This window comes from Triplophysa rosa, linkage group LG15 (genome assembly GCF_024868665.1).
Source record: "Triplophysa rosa linkage group LG15, Trosa_1v2, whole genome shotgun sequence".
Classification (NCBI taxonomy): Eukaryota; Metazoa; Chordata; class Actinopteri; order Cypriniformes; family Nemacheilidae; genus Triplophysa; species Triplophysa rosa.
This window is the reverse complement of record NC_079904.1, coordinates 14,501,384-14,523,841: the sequence shown is the minus strand read 5'-3', so window position 1 is coordinate 14,523,841 and position 22,458 is coordinate 14,501,384. Positions and strand designations below refer to the sequence as shown.

Genomic DNA, 22,458 nt, shown 5'->3' with positions numbered 1-22,458 from the left:
GCCATTATCGCTGTCTGTAGATTCTCTTTCAATGTCACCCCTCGGAGAAAAAAAACAAGACCCGCAAATCCGTGGCCACAGTTTTGTAATTCGTTCCCTCAGTTTAAAAATCCGTACTCACAGATTCTAAAACTGTTCCCACAGTTTACAAAACCGTGCTCTCGGATTAATAAACTGTACCCACGAGTTTACAATCCATGCTCTCGGTTTTATAAACCGTCCCCTCAGTTTTTGAAATCTGTACCCACAAATTCATAATCTATGCCCACGCTTTCGCAATCCGTTCGCACAGTTTTGCAAACTGTAGCCTACTCGCGGAATTGAAGCCTCTGTCTGTCAACAGAACAAGCTCCGACAGGAACATTAACGAATATTGTATACTGTTTTATTTTAGATTATATTATAAATTGCGCGTGGCGCATATAAAGCATGCGTTCATTGCCGCGTTTCACTGGCATAAAGTTGGTTTGACATTAAACTTTCGATATTCGTGAATTTAGGGACCATTTCTAACATACACATTAAAATACCTTTTTCCAACTTCAAAAGCATTTAAAGGGAATGATTTATAGCCACAAAACTAAATGTACAGTGTTCATGTGTGTGTCAGCTATTATGCACAACTTTTAGATTATTGAGTATTAAAATAAACCATCAAATAATATGCACATATTCCTTTTATAAGAATTGAAAGTAAAAGCAGTCTCTCTTAGAGCATTTCTCAGCAATAGTGACCGATTGCAGAACAGCAGACCCCTACGTCACAGCCGTATCTCTTTCTCAGCGCTCATGTATGGGTAAGTGTCTCGAGATGTATGGAATACAATAGCGCATGTCTCGCTCTCTTTTCATTTTTACTATAGTATGCTGCGTAGCAAACTCGCGCCATCTATGGATTTTGTCTGTATTACATCAAATTGGTAATTTTCACCAAAATCTTAACTGAAACGCAATGTTATTGAAAACATTTAAAAACCGCCTGGCGGGCCGGATGAAATTGCTTGGGGGGCCTGATGTGGCCCGCGGGCCGTAGTTTGCCCACCTCTGTCTTACGCATATAGGGCTGTGATGGTGGCCGTGACAACCGTACCACCGCGGTGGTAAAGTGCCATGACGGTGGTGAGCTACCACCGGCGGTAGTGCACTTCACTGTGACGAATATACGTGTAATAAAAATGATTGTTGTGATCAGGATTGCTATTTGTAGCCTTTCAGTTGTAGATGGTTTCATTTAAAATATTTTACATTAACACAGAAATTATTGGCATACGTTTACGTTGGTGCGTTCGAGCGCGGGTCTGCATGGCAAAACCAAGGTTACTCTGCGGGTTCTGCAATGGATCTTGTTGTGAAATTAACAGTTAGCCTACATAAAATCAAAACCGGCTATGATCCACTTGCTTGGTGTCGGGGCGCGCGCAGGTTTTGAGAGAGAGAGAGACATCTAGGCCTATTCGTTTGCGCTCATGTGCACATACATTTACATTTACATTTAGTCATTTTAGCAGATGCTTTTTATCCAAAATGATGAGGGAAACAATGGAAGCAATTGGAACAACATAAGGACAACAAAAAGCATAAGAAAACTGGTCTCATATCACAGTGTACAGAGCTAAGGTTTTTTTTTTTTAAAGAGTCTCTTTTGTCATAAAGCCTTTCGACGCGTCTGCAGCAGGCACGCATTTTGACATGATGCACATAGGACCACGTGAAGCGCTGAACACGTATTTTGAATTCCTGCTTCCCCTGAAGAGGAGGCACCGATCGCCACTGGTGTGACGTAGCTTCACATTCTCTGTACAGTATATTGTATCCCCTAACTTTCACCCTACTCCTAAACGTAAGCATCACACAAACCTTTCAGCATTTTTAAATAAACATCATTTAGTTAGACCTATATGCTGTTTTTCTCATGGGGACCCAAAAATGTCCTTCTAGGTCAAAAATGAATGGTTTCACTATCTTTGTGAGGACATTTGGACTCCAGGACACACACAGGCACACTAAATTAGACAAAATGAGCATTGAAATACACCTTAAAACAACTAAAAACGAAGGATATTTCTTCTTATTCGTCCATTTTCATATCGAATAAAAACTTTTCCAGTTAATATCAAGCTCTGAAATACTTTATTGGGTAGAAATGTTGAGGTTTTTTTTGTGAGAACCCCTGATGTACAACAATGCCATATTGAAGAACCACTTTTTGGCTGTATGGTTCCAAAACACCGTTTAACATCCAAATACTTTCACAAAAGCTTTGTAGTGGGAAAGGGTTCTTTAGATTATAAAAAGATTTAAAAAACTTGTTCTTTAAACAACCTTTGAAATAGTTGTATTTGGGGAGTGGGAACAAAAATGGTTCTTCTATGGCATTGTTGGTGGACCATGGTGCTAGCAACACAAATATCATGGGTTTGATTTCCAGGGAACAACTGATCACATACTGATGAATATATAGTTTTATTTCAAGTCAATTTGGACAAAACTGTCTGCCAAATGTAAAAATACATTTTAGATCATCTTTGTTTATGAAGTTATGCGACCCCCTTTATTATTTTACCAAAGGAATTAAATCACATAAGGCACTGAGTCTAAAAAAAGCCAAAAATAAAAAGCTTGCACAAACAAAACAATAGCATTTTTAGTTACAGATATGTTTAAGTGTGACAAGTCTGCAGTAGAAGATTTGTATGTCTCTAGGGGCAGAGCCTGAAACCCCTTAAAAACCCTTGCGCAACACAAACCTCCACTCCATAGTTCAGGCACACACACTTATACACACACACAGAACAGAGTCTCATGAAATAATCACTCCTGACAGCTCCACTTTCTGTGATAGGGAATCTAGAGTACTCACATCTGAACCAGACATGTCTCACAAAGAGACCATTTCTGAAGCAACAAAAAAGTGCCACACATCAATAAAGATTTAGCTAAAATTGTATACGTTTTGAGAGGTGCCTGCCCAACTGATAAATGTATGACAACACTCAATCCTTTAATAATAATTGTTTTGAACTTACACTGTGAGTGTCTACTGTAAACACATTACATAACAGCCAATAATGGCCTAGAGGTGTACAGCAGTTAATTTCGAATTACATGAACAGATGGTATATTCCCAAAGACTGGGGTTCTCTTATGAGCACTGTAATGGGTTTTGAAAACCAACCGAGCAGTTCCTGATTAAGTTCCCAAAAGCACCTATTTACTAAAGACTTTTTAAGTCTGTGTAATTGGAACAAGAGGATTTAAATGCATAAGAGTCCGTGTATTTAAAATGTCCTAGAAAAAAATTAAGACAGAAACTGCTTTAAATAGTCTTAACTTAATAATGTGTACATTACATATGGCTTTTCCTCGATATAGGCAGTTTCGTGTCAGGCAGTTTTAACATTTCCCTCATTGTCACAAAGGCAAGATGTAATGCATTATGTCTGTAAATGTAGACACGTTTCCCCAGACTCATGCATCTGGTCTTCAAACCCCATGAACAACTATCGTACTTCTTATATGTAACACAAGTCTGCACAGTGATACAGCCGCTGTCATACTGAAAGAAAATGTGAACACCTGAATGGATGAATTCAGCTCCTCTAGTCGAGTAAAGAAATGTTCTCTGTGTGGAGGTGTGGGGCTTATTATAGGATTTTCTTTTTTTTGCCCCAAGGGTAATAAGGCAGGGAAGGATACAGCCAGCCGGAATAAAAATGAAATCAACAGACCCACCATGCCTCATCTGCCGATGTACAATCGACATCCCACATTTTTAAATTCCCCTCCAGATCACCTCCAGATTTCTTGAGTATCTCGGCGCACTAAAAAGACGAGACAAGCTTGAGTGGTTTTGGAAGTTGAGGACGAACTCTTTTTCCAGCTTGTCAGAAGTCAAGCTGCTAAGGTTGTCCTCAGGAGCCCCCACCGTTTCCCTCTGGGCACAATTACTGTAAGTCAATCTTGCAGGTAAAGGCATTCGAGTGGCCGGTACTGTATGAGCTGCAGTGTTTTAGTGAAGTGTAACAATTATATACAGTATACAGTATAAACCCATTATATATACTGTTAACTCATGAAATAAATATTCTGTCTTCATTTACTCACCCCCATCTCATTTCGAACCTGAATGGCTTTCGTTGTTCTGCAGAACACAAAAGAAGATATTTTGAAGAATGTTGGTAACCAAACAACAGCGGTTTATCAGTCAACAAAACAAGCAACTTGCATTGGTTTTGAGTCCACACAATAGAAGTGAATGAGTACTGCCATTGTTCGGTTAACAACATTTTTCAAAATATCTTCTTTTGCGTTCTGTGGAAAAAAGAAAGTTCGCAGGTTTGAAATGACAAGAGGGTAAGTAAATGATGACAGAATTAAAATTTAGGGGTAAACTATCCCTTTACAGTTTTTTTCAATTGCTAACATCCCTTTGACCAATCTGTAGTCACATTTTCAAAACTCTAAACACAATTAGCACAACATCCGTCTGTTGTGACCATTAACACAATTCATGTTGTTTTCACACAATACTCAGTCGATTAACACGTTTCTAAAATGCTTAAATGTTCTTTTCACACAAGCACCCAATACCAAAATTATGAATCTTTTTTACAAATGCTTAAATACAACATGACAAAAATGAAGACCTAATGTTCCAAACCCTAAAGTAAAAAACCTTCTTCTTCTGCAACAAAAAAATAGCTGATTCCAATCTCAATATGAGACATAACTAGATGTTGAAGTCTTTCCATTATAATCATGAGCATCCAAATGCTGAAGATCATATAGATTACAACTATACTTTTTTCTGTGCATTATCTATTTATTATTTGTTCGTTATTTTGTAAAATTTTTGCTATCTTTAAACCAAAGGGCTTGCATTTTTATTACAGCAATTACATATATTGCTAATAACGCCTTTACTGCTGCAGTCACTTACTTTTTTGTACATTCTACGGATGAATCCCTCACTATGTTGTCTTCTGTGAGCTTTTGGAAAGTTATGAAAGTTTGTGTTTTCATGAAGATCTTGTAGTGTTTTGGCAGCATGAAAGTCAACTTTTTTTAACTCGTATGTTTTTTTGTCCATTTCTCAGTTGAGTGTGTAAGTCACCAAATCCAACCTTATATAATCTAAATGTAGCACTGTATTGAAACTGAAATTACAATATCAGCGAGAGTAATTGACAATTACGATTTTTTATAATTGTGCATCATTTTCTCATATATCTGTCCATATGTATTGATCTATAATAGAAGGATGGTTAGATGAGGGATGGCTGGATGATAGATGTGTGTAATGGCTGCTCACTGCTCTGGGTGTGTGTTCACGGTGTGTGTGTGTGTGTGTGTGTGTTACTCACTGCTGTGTGTGCACTTGGATGGGTTAAATGCAGAGCACAAATTCCGAGTACGGAACACCATACTTGGCCTCACATCACACTCACTCACAAATGCACAGACAATATCCACGTTTAGTTTATTGACAGAAAATTCCCAATGAACCCCACCCACTTTTGCTGTAATTGTATGGTAACGTTCGCACTTCTGTCACTTTTTTTTGTCACTGTAACGGTAGGTTCTAGAAACAAACTTTAAGTGTTCATTGTAGAGATGTGTATGTTGTTTGTGTAAATATAATTAATAAAGCTCACATATTTTTTGAGTGATTGAGCTACAACCAAAAACAGTTACATTGTGCCCCGCTCTCCCCTATATAAAATGAATCCACGCAGAGTAATTGTGATACAGAAAAGACAAAAAGAAGACTTTTTTACAGCTCAATAGAAAAAAATGTGTTTACATCTGACTGAATTATAAAAAAAAGACTTTCATATTGTACAGGTCGAACTGAAACATGACAAGTAATGCAGTTTTTGTAATGCCATTGATTATTACCATTTTGACAGTATGCGCTATGATTGACTATGTTCCTGTTGGATAGAAAACTATAGTGCTAATGTTTTGACCTAATGGTGATACATTTAGTCATTAAGTCCATATCCCTGTGTACAGTAACTTCAGTTTTGGCATGCAAGGGTTAGTCTTGGGTAGATCCGTACTTGTGGAGCGATACTTGGATACTGTTTCCATGGATACATTGTGGTCCTTTCAAAAATAATTGCTATGCTTTAGGTATGTGGTTATACCACAAAATATATTTTTGATAACAAATTACCAATCACTGACTTCCTACTGCTGAGGTTATCTTATTTCAAAGGACTCTTTAGCTCATAACTACTGTGAAAAAAATAAGTGTCACATTACCCGTGAAGATCCCCAAATTTGTGAAAGTGTTTACTTTCAGAGCAGTGATACAAGCTGCCTCAGTGGACTTCTGCTAGCTGCATGTTTATAAGTTTGAAATAAAAAACTCTCAAGACAAGGAATATTCATCACACATATCAAACAGACTTTATTCTGATTGGCCATTGCAAGCTAGCGGATCTAAAGAGAAATCTCCAAAGAAGATATTGCACATTGAAAAAAGCTATAAAAGCAATACATGCCACTAGTTTATTTAAAAATATATATTTTTTTATTATTTGTTTCTGGGAAACAAAAGGAGTATGGAGACCTGTTAGTGTTTAAGGCTATTGCTGCTGTGTGTGAGATATACTGTAATTTGCTTATTTTGGGGTGTACATGTTTATATAATTTAAATTTGCTCTATAAGGTGTCTCGATTAAAGTCCAAATCTGGTGTTTGTACTTTAACCTTTTATATTAAACATATTTGGGTGGTTTCCTGTACAGGACTAATCCTGTGAAATAAATGTTAAAGCTGTCTAAACTGAAAACAGCTCGAGTTGATATATCTGAAAATACACCAGTGCCATTGTTTTGTCTCAAAACACCCACAAATAATGTTTTTATTTGTAAAAACTACTTAAATATCCTAATTTAACTAAAACCTAGTCCTGGCATAATCTAATTTAAAAAATCTGTAAAACGATTAAAATTAAAACTTATTTAAAACAAAATCTTTTGTTCTGCAATGTATTTGCATACTGTATAAACACAAGCCATGTACTATTTAATAATATCAATAAATATCAATAGAGCTTATACCTAAAGCTTATACATATTCACAGTATGATATAGATCACTCTTTCAGAAAGTGTTTTCAATTCAGACTCTTTCAAACCTTACCTTGAGTTTGTTTGGCTGCAGAAAATAGGTATAAGCTACAATATGTAACCACATAGTAAATAGTATTGTGCACATGTGTTAAGAACTCAATTGTGGATAAATATAACTATTGTTTTAAGTCTATAGCACATCAAGATTCATACTTTATGACTGACTCAATGTGGAGCTGCAGTGCATGCTGGGAAAAACCTACTGTAATACTGCACACAGTACAAAGAGCTGTCTGTCTGTAAACTCTATAACAGATTGTCATCAATATGCTGTCCCATAGGAACAAGTACTGTGCTGTAAATATTTACGGTACTGTTTCTCTAGAGGCAAGTGAAATGCAGTACCTTTATGGGCATTAAAACAGTTTCACATGTGCCTGCTGTGCGGTCATTATCTCTGAATATTGTGCATCAGCGTCTAATGTGGCGTCACCGGTGCATCTATAAATACTGAAACAGAGATTATTACATTACAGAATGTAATGATGTAAAAGCTGACTGCGCTTTACTGTAACCAAGAGTTGAGCTCTTTTACTGAGATTATGGTGAGGAGGGGAGGTAGTACTGTCACAATATACTGATATTGACAGTAACCATGATATTAATAACCATGACAATCCATATTGTGTAAACTCTACACATATTTTAATATCGTTAATAATTCAGCACCTGTTTAAAGTTACAAATGATCTCTCTGCCTCTCTACATTTGTATTTTAAAAGTGATTAATTCACCCAACACTGACAATAAAGTTCTATTCTATTCTATAAATAAATGACTGCAATTCAAAGTTCAAAAACATCTAGCCTACATTAAATGCCATCGATAATCACAGTAGGAATAATCTCAATTTGTACCAAATTTATGGTTTCTGGTCAGACTATAAATAAAGATGCATAAACGTTTTTTTTTTCATCATTTTCAGCAGCAATATGTTGGCTTCAGAAACATGAACATGAAGTGTTGTAAAAATGCATTAAATGTTTGATGCACTAATTAGATTAAAATAAAACATTGGCCGCTTGCCCCTGGAAAGCTGGCAGGCAGACTGTGATTTCAGTCCAGTCAGTATTTAGAAAAGAAAAATTTAGAATGTCTTCTTGCAAAAATGGGGATACTTGGCGAGCCATCACACAGTGTTGAAAAACACTTGACAGATGACGGAGTGCTGATAGCTTATCCAAGATGGGAAATAATAAAAATATAATTAAATATCAAAAGCGCTGATGTTATTTTCCAACTATTACAGTATATGAAGCGGAGAGAACTGTGTGGGTGGTACCCTCAGCTCTTCAAGAAAGCAATGTGCTATGTATAGCTATACTGCATGGTCTATTAAAGAGTGGATTTTTATTCTGGCGTTCAAAATCTCGTTATAGACCATCTTTACATTGGAGCATATAATGTGTTTTGAGGTAGTTTTTTTAGGTGACCGATGGTAAATAAATTGACGACTCAGAGAATCATTGTAACATTTCATCAGCTGATGCTTAGGATAAGTAGAGGGAACTGTACTGTATACTATTCTCAAGTTTTTGTATCTGTAAGCCAAACCACATTTCCAGATAGTTTGTTGTCAGAACATTCAAACTCCCCTTTAACTGGTATCATGATGCAACGTAATTGTAACATACAAAACTGTGATGACATTCCCTGCCTCCCACTGCAAGTGCACATATCATGTACTGTCACTTCATTTGGACAAATGCTTCACTGCATTGCTACACTATTTTGACAAGCAGCAAGAATTATCAGCTAGACAAGAAATATGATGACTCCAGTCTCCAATCAGGGGTACATTTCCCAAAAGCATAGTTAGCCAACTATGGTCGCAAGTTCCGTCATTTCAGCATAGTTCAACGATTCAAGTCTTTCCCGAAACCCTTGTTCCAACGATCAATCGCAAGCGTTGGATGAAGTGGATATTAATCTATATCTATACAATCAAAACTGCAAATGTGTCATATTGTTTGCCAGCAATGATAAATGCCCGCCATATGCGCGCACCCGCGCGACCTGTTCGTCAGACACCGCAACATGCGCGTTACCTGTCAGACACAGAGACGTGGGCCTGCAGAAATATACATTTGAAGAACAGAAGGAAGAAAACTTGTTGATGGGCGTGTGGTTCACTGTTTACTGTTTGTTTACAAGTAAGAGCGTTTCACAACACACACGTGACACAACACGAGAAAACATGAGCTTTGTTCAAAAATGTGTATTTCATTTAAGAGAGCACTGCAGATGTTCTAGATCATCTTAGGAAATGCTCTGAGTTTAGTTCATGCTTTAGTTTGACATGTCATTATTCTAAATAGTTTGTAAACTACATTGACATCAGGACTAGATGACATTTACAGAAATGCTTGTTCTTCTGTGTTTGTCTATTCTTTAGTCTCTCTAGTAAGTGGTTCCCAAACTTTGTACAATGGCGTACCACCCAGGATAACATCATTGCATACCCCTTGCTTACAGTCACAATTGTGGTCTCAAACATTTTTTATTCATTCTAAATACATGTCATTTTCTTTTATCAACAATAAATGATATAGACTCATATATAATAATGACTCACTGCTTAATGAGATGGATGTGCTTGTAATGACTTGCATAACTCTGTGATGTTGGTTGTATCGGAGAAAGTCTGAGTCTCAATCATTCTCTATGCAGAGTCTGTCGATATTGTTCTTTATGTGGGCAAGTGCTGAAAACCCACTCTCGCAAAGATACTCGTGGAGAAGGGCAGTAATGTTTTCAAAGCACGATCGGCTAAGGCAGGATACTCTGCATGCACAGCTATCCAGAAGTCGTCAATAATTTTTGTGCAAGTCAATTCTCAAAGCCCACTCGTAGAGATTCAAGAGACTCTCTCGCTCAAACAGAAGTGCGCGTGCTCAGAGAATGATTGCTCCAGTTGAATGCTGTTCAAGTACTTGCGCAACTGCGAAGACAGCTCAGAAAGGTGTTTCATTATGTCACGCTTAACGCTGTTAGTAAGGCTGAGTTCGTTTGCTAGCAAAAAATCATGCAATGATGAAAAGGCTTCGGTGTTGTTCTCGTTAATGCAATTAGTCCAGAGAGCAAACTTTCTGATCATGGCCTCAGTTTTGTCCTGTACATTAAATATGGTTGTGGCAACTCCCTGCAATCCGATGTTCAGCTCATTCAGACGGGAAAAAACATCACCCAGATAGGCCAATATTGTAAGCCACTCTTCGTCATGTAAGCGGTTACTCAATTCAAAGGGACGGTCGATAAAAAAAGCTTTAAGTTCATCCCTCAATTCAAACAATCATGTGAGAACCTTTCCCCTGGACAGCCATCGTACATCAGTATGTAGTAACAATGTGACGTGGTCGCTGCCCATTTCATTGCACAATACAGAAAACAAACGAGAATTCAAAGGCCTTGCTTTAATAAAGTTTACAATTTTTAGAGCATCTTGCAAAACTTCCTTAAGATGTTCAGGCATTCCTTTGGTGGCCAGCGCTTCTCTGTGGATGCTGCAATGTACCCAAACCGCGCAGGGCGCAACTGCTTGCACACGTGTTACCAGTCCACTCAGCCTGCCTGTCATGGCTTTCGCTCCATCAGTACAAATGCCCACACAATTTGTCCACTGAAGTCCATGTGATGTTACAAAGCCATCTAAAACTTTGAAAATCTCCTCTCCAGTTGCTCTGCCTTCCAACGGTTTGCAAAAAAGTATATCTTCCATAACTGAACCATCATAAATATACCGGACATATGCCAGCAGCTGAGCCAAACCAGCTACATCCGTTGATTCGTCGATTTGTAAAGCGTAGAATTCGCTGGATTTTATGCGAAGCAATAGTTGTTTTAAAACGTCTTCTGCCATATCAGCGATGCGACGTGAAACTGTGTTGTCTGATGACGGCATCTTCTGTATTGTTTTTTTGGCTTTTCCACAAGCATAATACCCGCAATATCAGCTGCAGCAGGAAGAATTAAGTTCTCCACAATAGTATGGGATTTGCCCGTTTTAGCCACTCTGTAACTCACCATGTAGGATGCTTCCAGTCCTTTCTTATTAAGGTTTTCTGACGCTGTTATAAGGGCCTTACTACTCCCGAGTTGTCTTAACTGTCTTTCGAAAAACTCTTGCGGTTTATTTTTTCAAAGTCGCATGCTTTGTTTCTAAATGCCTGCGCAAAAACGCTGGCTTCATGCAGTTATGAGAGAGTACTTTTGCACATATAACGCACTGTGGTTTGGGATTTTCGTCACTGCCAATGTAAGTAAATCCATATGAAATGTATTTCTCATCATATTTACGCCTTTTTGATCGTCTTTTTGTGAACTGCTGAACCTGAGTTGACGCTGTAGTCTCCGATGCATCGCTATCAGTGTCGGTGTCAACCGGAGCGGGTGGTTGATTTACACCTGCAGCCGAAGTGCTGTTGGAGGGACCCGGGGTGTGGTCAGAGGACTGTGGATCATCCGAGATGCTGGGAGTCGATTTTCTTTCTGTGGCTGCGGGCCTAAATCTTTGCAACCACTTATCCATTTTAATTTAACAAGCAGTTGTTGCTTCGTTCCAAGCCACGTGCAGTCGACACGTACCCCCGGGGGTCCGCGTACCCCAGTTTGGGAACCACTGCTCTAGTATATTGCAAAGATATCTGCTTATGATCATTAAAAATATTGATTAAAATGTAATATTAAAATATTGGCGTTAACATTAATTTAATGTAGTAGGCCTATATAATCAGATACAAAGTAACTAAGTAACTAGCTACTTGAGTAGCTTTTTCATTGAATACTTTTTTACTTTTACTCAAGTAATTTTTAAAATAGTGACTTTTACTTTTACTTGAGTAACAATTTCTCTAGTTACTTGTACTTTTACTTGAGTAAAGATTTTGGCTACTCTACCCACCTCTGGTACTGTCTGTGTACCATGGAAGTTCATCGCGAGCAGAAGGATCAGGTCAGTAAAATCAGCCTTGTTTAACTGGATTTCATTCATTAATTACATTTTCGCAAAAGTTTAAGTTGGGGTACTGCTATGTTTATTTTCTATAAAAAATGCTAACTTACTGCAAATGATAGCTAGTAAATTATTTTAAAATAATGTAAGCACATGAAAGCATTGCAAATAAATTGTTTACTTTACGTTCTTTGTGTGTGTTTTTGACCAGCAAACTATGTGTAATGAAGAATTGGTGTAAATCACAGTAGAAGATTTTTTGGTCACCCTAATAAAATCACTGGGTCTTACCCGGCTACCTCTAAAAAAAAAGTTCTGGCTACGCCCCTGCTTATTATTATGACATGTAGACTTACATACATCATGCTTTTGAGCAAGGTAAACAAGCAACAGGCAGTGAATTCTATATCCATCATTCGAAATATACAAATTTAATTTGACATCTTTTAGTTTGTCAAGAAAAAAAAGCATTGTTTTTTAAGTGCGCATGCGTTTTAAGGTACGTTCTCTAGGACCCTGGGGAATCCCTGGGCGGAGTTACGTAGGAGGAAACTTATGAATGAGTTAAATATTGTGAAATTAAACATTAGAGAGCATAAATACGATCACAAAAAAAGTTTTCAGCTGCAGTGTACATTATTTACAGCAATAATATGACATTTAATCGATCAAAACGGATTAATTAGAAGACGGTATTACTCCACCACCTATGTGACGTCATCAACTATGTTCAAACAACAGATATGCGACAAAGTTACTATGTTTTCGGGAAACAGTCGTGAGTAGCTCGTTAGTTTCTCAAACGATGCATCGTGGTGGTTAACCAGCAAGTTATGTCGTTGTTCGGGAAACGCACCCCAGTTCAACTCTGAAAAACTGACCGGATTCATGTTTGAGAGATCTCTGTACAGCATGTGGCCACCTGGTCAAAGGCCACTTTCCACAAATGCAGTGTGCTTTAGTGTCCTTATTCCTCTTCTGTAACTTTTTCAAATAACATTATTATTGCTGTAAGCACTACCTGGTATGTTAATTGGATAGTTCACTTAAAAATAAAAAGTTGCTGTTTATTTAATCACCCACAGGCCAGTTATAATAGTATAAATAACATTTAGACCTTAATAAAATACTCTATGCCAGGGGTCGGGAACCTTTTTTAACCAAAGAGCCATTTTTCCAGTTTTGGTTAATTCATTTTTGCAAAAGAGCCATTGCAAAAACTACTATTTTATATATGTATAAATAAATAACATTTTTCAATGACTGACCACAGACCACAGTTTCACTAATGGTCCCTGTGGGGATAAATTGTTATTTTCCTTCAATAAGATAACATGTCCACAGACAACTCAAAAACAGTGAAACAAACGAAACAGTGTATACATCTGGGGCTCCAAAGATGATTTCCATTACTTATAAACAACTTACAGGTTTACATTAGGCCTCCAATCAATTAAACTTAATTATATCTAACATATAACAATTACATTAAGTTTTAAGAATTAAGTGCACGTTCCTATAAGTACTGATACTCACAAAATACTGCATATGTGTCTTCTGACTTTGCGTTAGGTATGTTCGACTTCTTGATATGCTGCAGACTGATTGGCGAATGTCTGACATCAGAGTACCGCGAGAACGTTTCGAAAGCGCAAGGAGCTCTGCTCTCGCGGAACTTTGACGTCGTAAACCGACCCGTCTGTACAACCCTCATGAAAGCGAACATCACTAGCGTCTTGCTAATAGCTTTGTAGTTCGGTTCGTACGTGGTCAAAACACTTACATACCGGCATTGAAACTCCTCTGGCAACCTTGACAGATGTATATGGACTTAATATGCGGCTTCTAACACGTCACGGATATGAGGAGTTGAAACAGCGCATCCATACTGACCCGTCGCAGTTTGCTCACCGGATACTTTGCTGCATGGTGTGTTTTTAAAACTTTTTACACGTAATTACATGGCGAGGCAACGAGTTCTGTATCATACGCCACAGATAGCCGTAACTTTCAATAAAAGCATGACGCTGACTCTTCTAAACTCCTCGCGCTCTGGGAATCTTGAATCTGGGCTGCGGGCGCGAGAGGTTACCATAGAAAATGTATTTGCCGTTGATTAGTGTCGTGACGCTTGCGCATTGCACTGCATGCGTGTATTGGTCAGGACAACCTGAAATATTCATATATATTATGATGTTTATCACCTGGCGAGCCACATGATTTTTGAAAAGAGCCACGTGGTACAGTATTAATTTTAGTTTTTTTTCTGTTGCCTGTTCAATGGCACCAGTGGACTCTTGGTTTTATAAACCAAGAACCACAATTTCAGCTAAAACGTTTCTCTAGCGAAGAAAGAAATCCACCTACAGTTAGAATCATTGAAGGTGAAAAAATTGACAGCAAATGTAAATGTTTAGGTGAACTGTTCCTTTAAATAAACAACTACCTAACAAAATTAACATGGTGTAAGAGTAGTTTTAAAGCTTTTGGTGTTTTGATTGTAAGGCTTCTACTGTATCCAACAAATACGGATCGGCTCATATTTTTGAATCCAATAAACCCATATTCAGGTTCAGTGTAAACTATTTATTTTAACCCTTTAAGTATCACCGAATTTATTGAAAATACACAAGATAATGTACAATCCATACATCCATATGAATGCTTTGGAATATAGACCTAAAGTTGGTCTCTTAAGATAATAGTTGGCAAATTATTGCTGACCAAAATCACTTAAATAATAATTGTGAGGTTTTTTTTAGACCAATTACTTTTTCCTACATAATTTATATTGTAATAGCCCAATTAAATGTGTATTATAGAGGCTTAGACAGCTGAAACAAAAATCTAAATTATGTTCAGTTTTTCTGAATTTACTATTTAAAGGTTTTGTTTAGGTAAAATGATTTTGTTTCATTATTTAAACTACTAACAACATTTTTTCCACAATTCACATAAAAATATTGTTTCTATTTGCATTTATTTGCAGAAAATAAAAACAGGTGAAAATAAAAGATGCTCTGTATTTTTTCAGACCTCAGAAACAGCAAAGAAAACAAGTTTATATTCACTTTTAAGCAACAAAATAATAAAGTGATATTTCTACATGTATTTAGGAAAAGCTCAAAAAGTACTTTTATGTGATAACGCAAATTTCATGTGTCTTGTCATGCTGTCAGTCTTTCACATTGCTCTTGGATGACTATGTCACTCCTGAGGTTTAATTTTATTGAAATGTAACAGAAACTGGGCTGGAACGGCCACAATACACCTAGAAATGCTGATTAAATTAAAATATTTTTTATTTTATTTTCAACTTTATTTGTTTAGCGGCTGTATAGTGTTCCATGAATAAATTAGAATTTAAATGTGAAACTTTAATGTAAACTTAAGCGTTCCTCTGGTGGAACACTGACAAGGTTAAAAATCTAAAATAATGTTAATTATTGAGAATACCTGGTTGAACAGAAGAATGACAAGATGAGTAAATTAGCACAATTAAAGTTTTTATTTTATAACATCAGTGTAATACACTGCTGTATATAACAAATTATTCATATTCATGCCAGTGTGGTAAAAATAAACACTTTGCCCCATCTCCCTCAGAAATATTTTCATAACAATATTTTACACTGATAAAAAGGCAGTCTCATTTACGTTGAAAAAAAGAGCTTAGTAAAGTCAGTGGTCACTGCTTCCAAAAGGGTAAGAGGAGCCTGGGCAGCACTTCAGATATGAGAATATTGCAACGCGTGGCTACATGTCATTCTGCTAAACTGACTTTTAAACGTGCAGAAGTGAAAGGATTGAAAACCAACCCTGTTTGCAATTCAGTCTAATATAATAATTATTTTACCTGCCACATATTTGTAACCTAGTGCTTCTGAACAATTTTAAGGAAACTTCCAGATGTACTAGTATTTGATCTCTCCGCACATTTTGAAATGGTGATTATTGGCCATTTGTATTGGTATGACGTGTCTTCATTCACAACATAAATGTTAATTTTGGTTATGTGATTTTTTTGGATGTAGCGCCCAGGCTTTTGCCCATTTTGCATGTCTGCATGAAAAGATGCAGCAAAAACACTGCTTTGGCAGGCAAACATAACATAACATTGGCATTAAAATGTGATGGATGCAGCATGCAGTCCGATGGCTCACTGGGCTTAAGTGGATGTTAGGATTGGGTAAAACATCTCAACCACACCTTCTCTTCAGGACATTAATCCCGGGGGTTCAGCAATGAGTCACTTCCACCATTTTCTAACTTCACCTGCAACAATACTTTAGCTTTGAGCATTATATCTAATTCTTCCAAGTTAACAGAAGACACAATGAATACGTTTTTCACTGTCTGTGCTTCTCTTCGCAGGGCTGAATGACAAGAAAATACAGTAACTCACAGAACGAGGGTATACAGAAGCATGAAAAAAATGATTTAAAAAAAAATTCTGATTCATTTTATATGATTCTCAAACTTTTTCTCAAACCATTATTAGAGGCTATTGTTAATCGTATTTCTTTGTTGTGACAGTTGTAAGACTTCACATGCAAAGTGAATTCTACTGTCAGATTTCTGATCAGATAATTCTCTGCCAAACCATGAGGTTTGTAAATAAACTCAGTACACAATATTTCGGTGAATGCTGTCATTTTCCAATGTTTGTGTTGTTTAAAGAGCACAACATTGATATGCTATTTGCATTTCAGTATTACCCAATAATGCTTTTCTCACCATACTTTTAAGCAGCAAAATGAATATACAAATGCAAATTCAGTAGTACAGTACAAACATAATGTCTTTGGTCCTTGTGAACATCCTTAACTCTTGCAATGATAAATAAACCAACAGATTAGTTGTGAATTAATATTATCTGAACCTTTGCAGTTGTGCACATTTGCAAGTAGGCTAAATGGGTGTATAAAGTATACATGGATGTATTGCTTTAAAAACAGCAGTGTTACTGTGTTGCTTGTTTGTAGGTTGCTTAATGTATAGCTTAACTGTAAGGATCTATAAGCCATAACAAGGAATACTAGGGATGCACCGATACCAGTATCGGTCCGATACCAAACTCATGTACTCGTACTCGTAATGACACACCGATACCAAAGGCCGATACCTCACGTGACATACGTAGAGCCCTATGATTTCCGCAATGCGCAAAACAGGGACGGAATCTAGGAATCCAGGCATTTCCTAACAAGAAATTAGCGCTGAACAGCTAACGTAACAGTTAACGAAATATTCAGATACTGTTTAAATATGTATTCTGCTTGTTTTGCGTTACCGTGTGTGAAAGAGTGGTGCGGTTGCGTGTACTGAACGCATTGTGCTTGTGGAGCTTTCAGCGCCAGCGTTTCACTGCACGAGGACACGAACACATAAACAAACACCATTTGCCGCGATCCGTCAAAATAAAAGTCCGGTTAACTTAAACGCTCTTTGCGGCGTCCCGTCAAAATAAAAGTCCGCTTGACTTGAACAAGTTATAATACACTCACATTTTACCACACCACCCCCCTTGAATTTTTTATAATCCGACCACAGAGTATATTGTTTACTTTAGTAAACTGAAGTAAATGTGCTAGTAAAATTGTGCTACTTATCATAAAAAATAGAACTTAATTAAAAAATAGTACTAAAATTTAAGTAGACCTAAAAACAAAAGAAAAAAAGAAAATGTACCAGTAAGATACTGGTTTATTAACATAATTGTACATTATACAGGCATCGGTTATAGGTATCGGTATCGTCTTTAAAAATGGTATCGGTGCATCCCTAAATACAACCACACTCCTCGCGTTGTTGTTGTAATTATCTTAATAGTGTCTTTTCCCTTGTTTGTTAAGAACATCACCAGCATGCACTAATAACAGTGCAATAGACGTAATGGAAAATGAGATGTGAAGGGGCATTAGTCATTATGCCACAAGCTCTTTAAACCACCCATGAGTATGTTGATATGTGATGACTCACCATCTGTGGATATACAGTAATAACATAATATACAGAAACAGCGAGTCCATATGAACAAAAATGAACACCTTATGAACTTAACAGCTGCTGGCTGTTTACTTGTGGAGCATAATGCATAAAAGCTGGATTAAAATAGGAAGATTATGACATATGCATCTGCCTTTAGATGAATTATGCACAGTACATATCTATTTCCGAGTTGGTAAACAATACTCGAAATCCATTACTTTTCATGTCTACTAATGTATCACGCAATGCTGATGTCATGCAAAAAATTCAGTGCATGCTTGTACAGTTTTCAAATGGCCTGAAGATGTTCATGCTTCTAATAATGCCACCAGAGTGAGCTTTCCCACCAAAATGCAACCCCCACCCCCACCACCCCAGAGACTTTGTGTGTTTGCATAATTAATAAGGGAACACAAGTTCTACCATGCCAGAGCTTACTGTACCACATATCCATCCATGCAAGTACATCTTTCTAAAACATGTAAAGAAGACCCCTGAAAATCTCTTATTTATCATAACTTTCCACAAAATAACCAATGGGACAAAATTAATATGGAGTTTAAAAGGTAGTGTAGTAATGAAATAAAGTTCTCATATCCAAAAGTAGCACGCTTATTGGATTGTCACCTTAAGTAATCGTTCCAAACATGGAAAGTCTATCATAATTTACTCACCTTTATGCCAGATGTATGTGACTTTTTTTTAAGATCAACACAAACACATCATTTTAAATAAAATGCCATCATGAACACCTTATTGAAACAAATTGAAACAATACCATTTGCTCTGTATATTTTCTAATTTATCACTTTCATTTTATGATTTATTTTTCCTTTTTTGTCTTGTCTATATTAATCAAGCGTATAGCGTTAGTTCTGGCAGGTGACCAGCTGATCCTCATCTACCCACAGAACTATTACACTATCACAGCTTCCTTTTTAAAATCGATTCAGGTAACAGCAGCTTACCGCGTCGCTCAGGAGCAAATTACCCTCCTCCATCCCCAGCTCCACATACATTTAAGTCTCAATAGACATAAGTCTCAATTACTTTAGATAATGTGTTATACTTAAATGTCATTAAGAACTAATGACATCTAATGACATCTTTTGTTATGTCCCGTTTACCCTAAGGGGGTTATCACTGCGCACCCTGCTCTTATTCATGCTCACTGCATGGATGGGCAGGGAGTTTTTGCCCAGAACAGAACCATACCGCCAATCTAAACTATATGCTAGTGTAAATCCCTTTTGACTATAGTGAACCTGATAGAAATCTGTCTTTACTGTAAGATGTTTTGCAACAATGTAAAATTGTAAAAAGCACTACAGAAATAAATTAGAATTGAATGTTATCTTCTGGTACCTAAAATTAAGCACCAAAATGCACATTTACACTATATCATTAAAGTAATCAAAATGACTCCAGTGTGTTTAAAATATCTTCTAAAGTGAAAGGATGCAGTTGTGACAGAAAACTTTAATATATGAAGGTTATTTCGCAAAATCAGAACCTATATGGTAAAAAAAAAGTTGAAAAAAAATACTTTTTTTATAAAATGCGGTTAAAATGTCAAATTACAAATTAGACTGAAAATTTACAGGTTGGTTGTAAAAACATTTTACTTTTCAAAAAATGTTGTTTTACTTTTTTTGGTGGCCCAGCTGCCAAAATATTTTTTTTACTGTATAGGGCTAAATTACCTGTATATGGCGGCATGTCGATAACTTCAAATCTCATGCTAGATACTGTAGATATGATAACATAACATGATAGCATTGTAATGTAAAAGTATTTGTGTTCAGAGAAGAAAGGTCATCTACATCTGAACGGCATGAGGGTGAGTAAATCACAAGAGAGTTTTCGTTTTTGGATGAACTATTCCTTTAACCACACCAAAGAAACCATCTCAATAAACAATCTTGCATTTCCAATCATTTTGCTTAATATGGAAAACTCTGCACATTGAAAAGGGGAAGAACATTCTGGGTAGGGCTGTCGCGATAAACCGACGATAAATATCACGTGACTTATGCACAGCTTTTGAGTGAAGTACGGGAAAATGCTGCTGCATCCGAAAGCCAGAGGGCGCTCTCCTGCGGAAACTCCAAATACGCACTGCAGAAGAAGACCATAACACGTTCTAGAATAGGAAAGGCCTATGGACATCTTTTTATCCCTGTTACTCACTGTTACTCAAGCCTCATCAGGTATTTTTATGATAATAAAGTATATTTATAATGATCATGTTTGACGGGTGTTGCTTTTTCAAATGCACATTATAAGCGACTCAAACTCGCACTGCTTTTAGATCGAGCAGCATTTCCTACTGATCCCAGAGCCGTGCTTCACGGACAAGCTACGCATTGCAAAAATATCGACACATTGCATATCGCAGCCAGCTTGATTTCAATAGGATTTAGTGGTATCGCGATAAATTATCGTGAAGCCCTAATTCTGGGGTATTTGTAAACTTTATAATCAGGTCACTATAAAGAGTGCCCTGCTTAAACAATGTTTGTGGTATTAAACCAAGCCCGATTCTCACCTACAACAACCCAAGATCACATGTCTGGGGCATCAAGCCATCACTCAAAGAGAAAATGCCCTGAAATATCACTCGGTTAGGAGATCGCATGTGCAAGGTCAGAATAAAAGTGCCTCTTGAATTATCTCTGCATGCAGCCCACTCCGTACATGTACAAGCAACTACTATCCATAGAGAAGATCTCATTGGCAGGCCAGATTCCAGCTGGACATGCAAGTATATATTTACAATAGTATGAATTCTTCCCGGATTCATCTGTATTCACCTTACATTCCTGAGTCGAAGTAAGGTGAGTAATAAATAAAACCAGCATATCAATATCTAGTAAATAAACATATTTATCTTAATTCAAAAAGGTTCGTCATCTTCTTCTGTATCTGGAGAGACAGGCTGAGAAACAGCGAAGATGTCCTGGCATTGAAGTTTGGCTTTCAAAGTAGAGGTCTGAGGTGGTGAGGAGGGTTTTCTCTTCTCCGATGAGAGGAGTCTTAAAATCTCCCCCACCTGAGCCTCCAGCGCCGCTAGCCGGCTATTTAAAGTCTGGATGTCCCCCTTTAGTTCCAGCTTTGCCTCATGCAGGCTGTTTTGAAGCAGACCCTGTTCAGGAACAGGCTGAAAATGAAGACCCCTAAGGGTCATGTCGCCCAACCCGGGGCTGGGCAGATCGTATGGGCTCTGCTCCGTCGGGCCCTTCTCATTGGGGCTCCGCGAATCACCCACCCTGTCAATACGCAAGTCACTCTTTGTGATCCCACTGTCACATGAATCAGTCTTGTGTAGAGCACTGTTTTCATCTGTCTCATCACCATTGCCATTTCCACCTGGACCCCCTTCTCCTGACCCTCCTCTCTCAGCTTCTTGGTTTTTGGAATCCTCAGAAATCACATTCAGGGGTTGAGATGTATCCCTACACTCCTTTTCTTTCTGAGGCTGCTTCTCCAGTTCCAGTGGAAGCACGGGAGGTGCTACAGACGTGGCGTTATGGAAACGCATCCAACCTCGTCCTCTTCCTCCTCTGGGTCTCACAGGACTCGTAACCTTTAAGCAACTTTGGTCCTCTATACTAAAGCTGGGCTTGAGCTCCATAGCTTCATGGCCATCGCTCCTGTATGCTTCCTCTGTCTGAACATAAGCTAGTGCACTTTGGATAGGGGTTATCTGCGAGACGGTCACAACACTTGAACCGCTGTTCCCGTTGCCTGAACCAGGGGCACCATTTTGCATGGGGGACACATGTTGATGTTGAAGGGGATGGTTACCCTGGTACTGAGGCTGATATTGCTGGGACAGTGGATGCAGATGATGCTCCACCTGAAACTGGTTCCTCTCTAGGTCGGGTTGCGATGAACCTTGCGTACGCATCTTCTGCTGTTTGAACTTTTGGAATAGTTTCCGGACAGGATGGTCCACGGGGATGGACAACGTGACTTCATTCTTCTGGTGTCTCCTTTCCTCTTCCTCCTTCTTGACGTCAAGAATCTTGCGAAAAATGATCTGTGGGGACAAATAAACATAAGAAATCGATGTAGTTTACTTCATATCTGCGCTGAATTAACGAAATCAAGAGTTTAATTCAATTCAATTTTATTTATATAGCGCTTTTCACAATGTGCATTGTTCCAAAGCAGCTTTACAGGACCAAATAAGAAAAACACAGAAAGGTAAAACACAGCACAGTGCATGGTGTTTATAGACCAAGCAAGATCATTATAATAAATAATATCTAATAAATAAATAAATAAATGCAGTCTCCTGGTGAGCAAGCCAACACTGCCCTGCTGTGGCGAGGAACCCAAACTCCAATGATGAATAAATGGAGAAAAAAAA

At 37.6% G+C, this 22,458-nt stretch overlaps 1 protein-coding gene across 2 annotated transcripts in view; it reads right to left on the bottom strand.

The window, feature by feature from the left end:
• Positions 1-15,499: 15,499 nt before the first annotated feature.
• kcnh5a (potassium voltage-gated channel, subfamily H (eag-related), member 5a) overlaps positions 15,500-22,458 on the bottom strand; it is a 91,545-nt gene continuing 84,586 nt past the window's right edge. For both annotated transcript variants that reach the window (XM_057353731.1, XM_057353732.1), the window contains one exon: positions 15,500-22,125. In XM_057353731.1, coding sequence (XP_057209714.1) covers positions 20,980-22,125 — 1,146 coding nt within the window. In that variant the 3' untranslated portion in view covers positions 15,500-20,979. The remainder of the gene's footprint in view (positions 22,126-22,458) is intronic.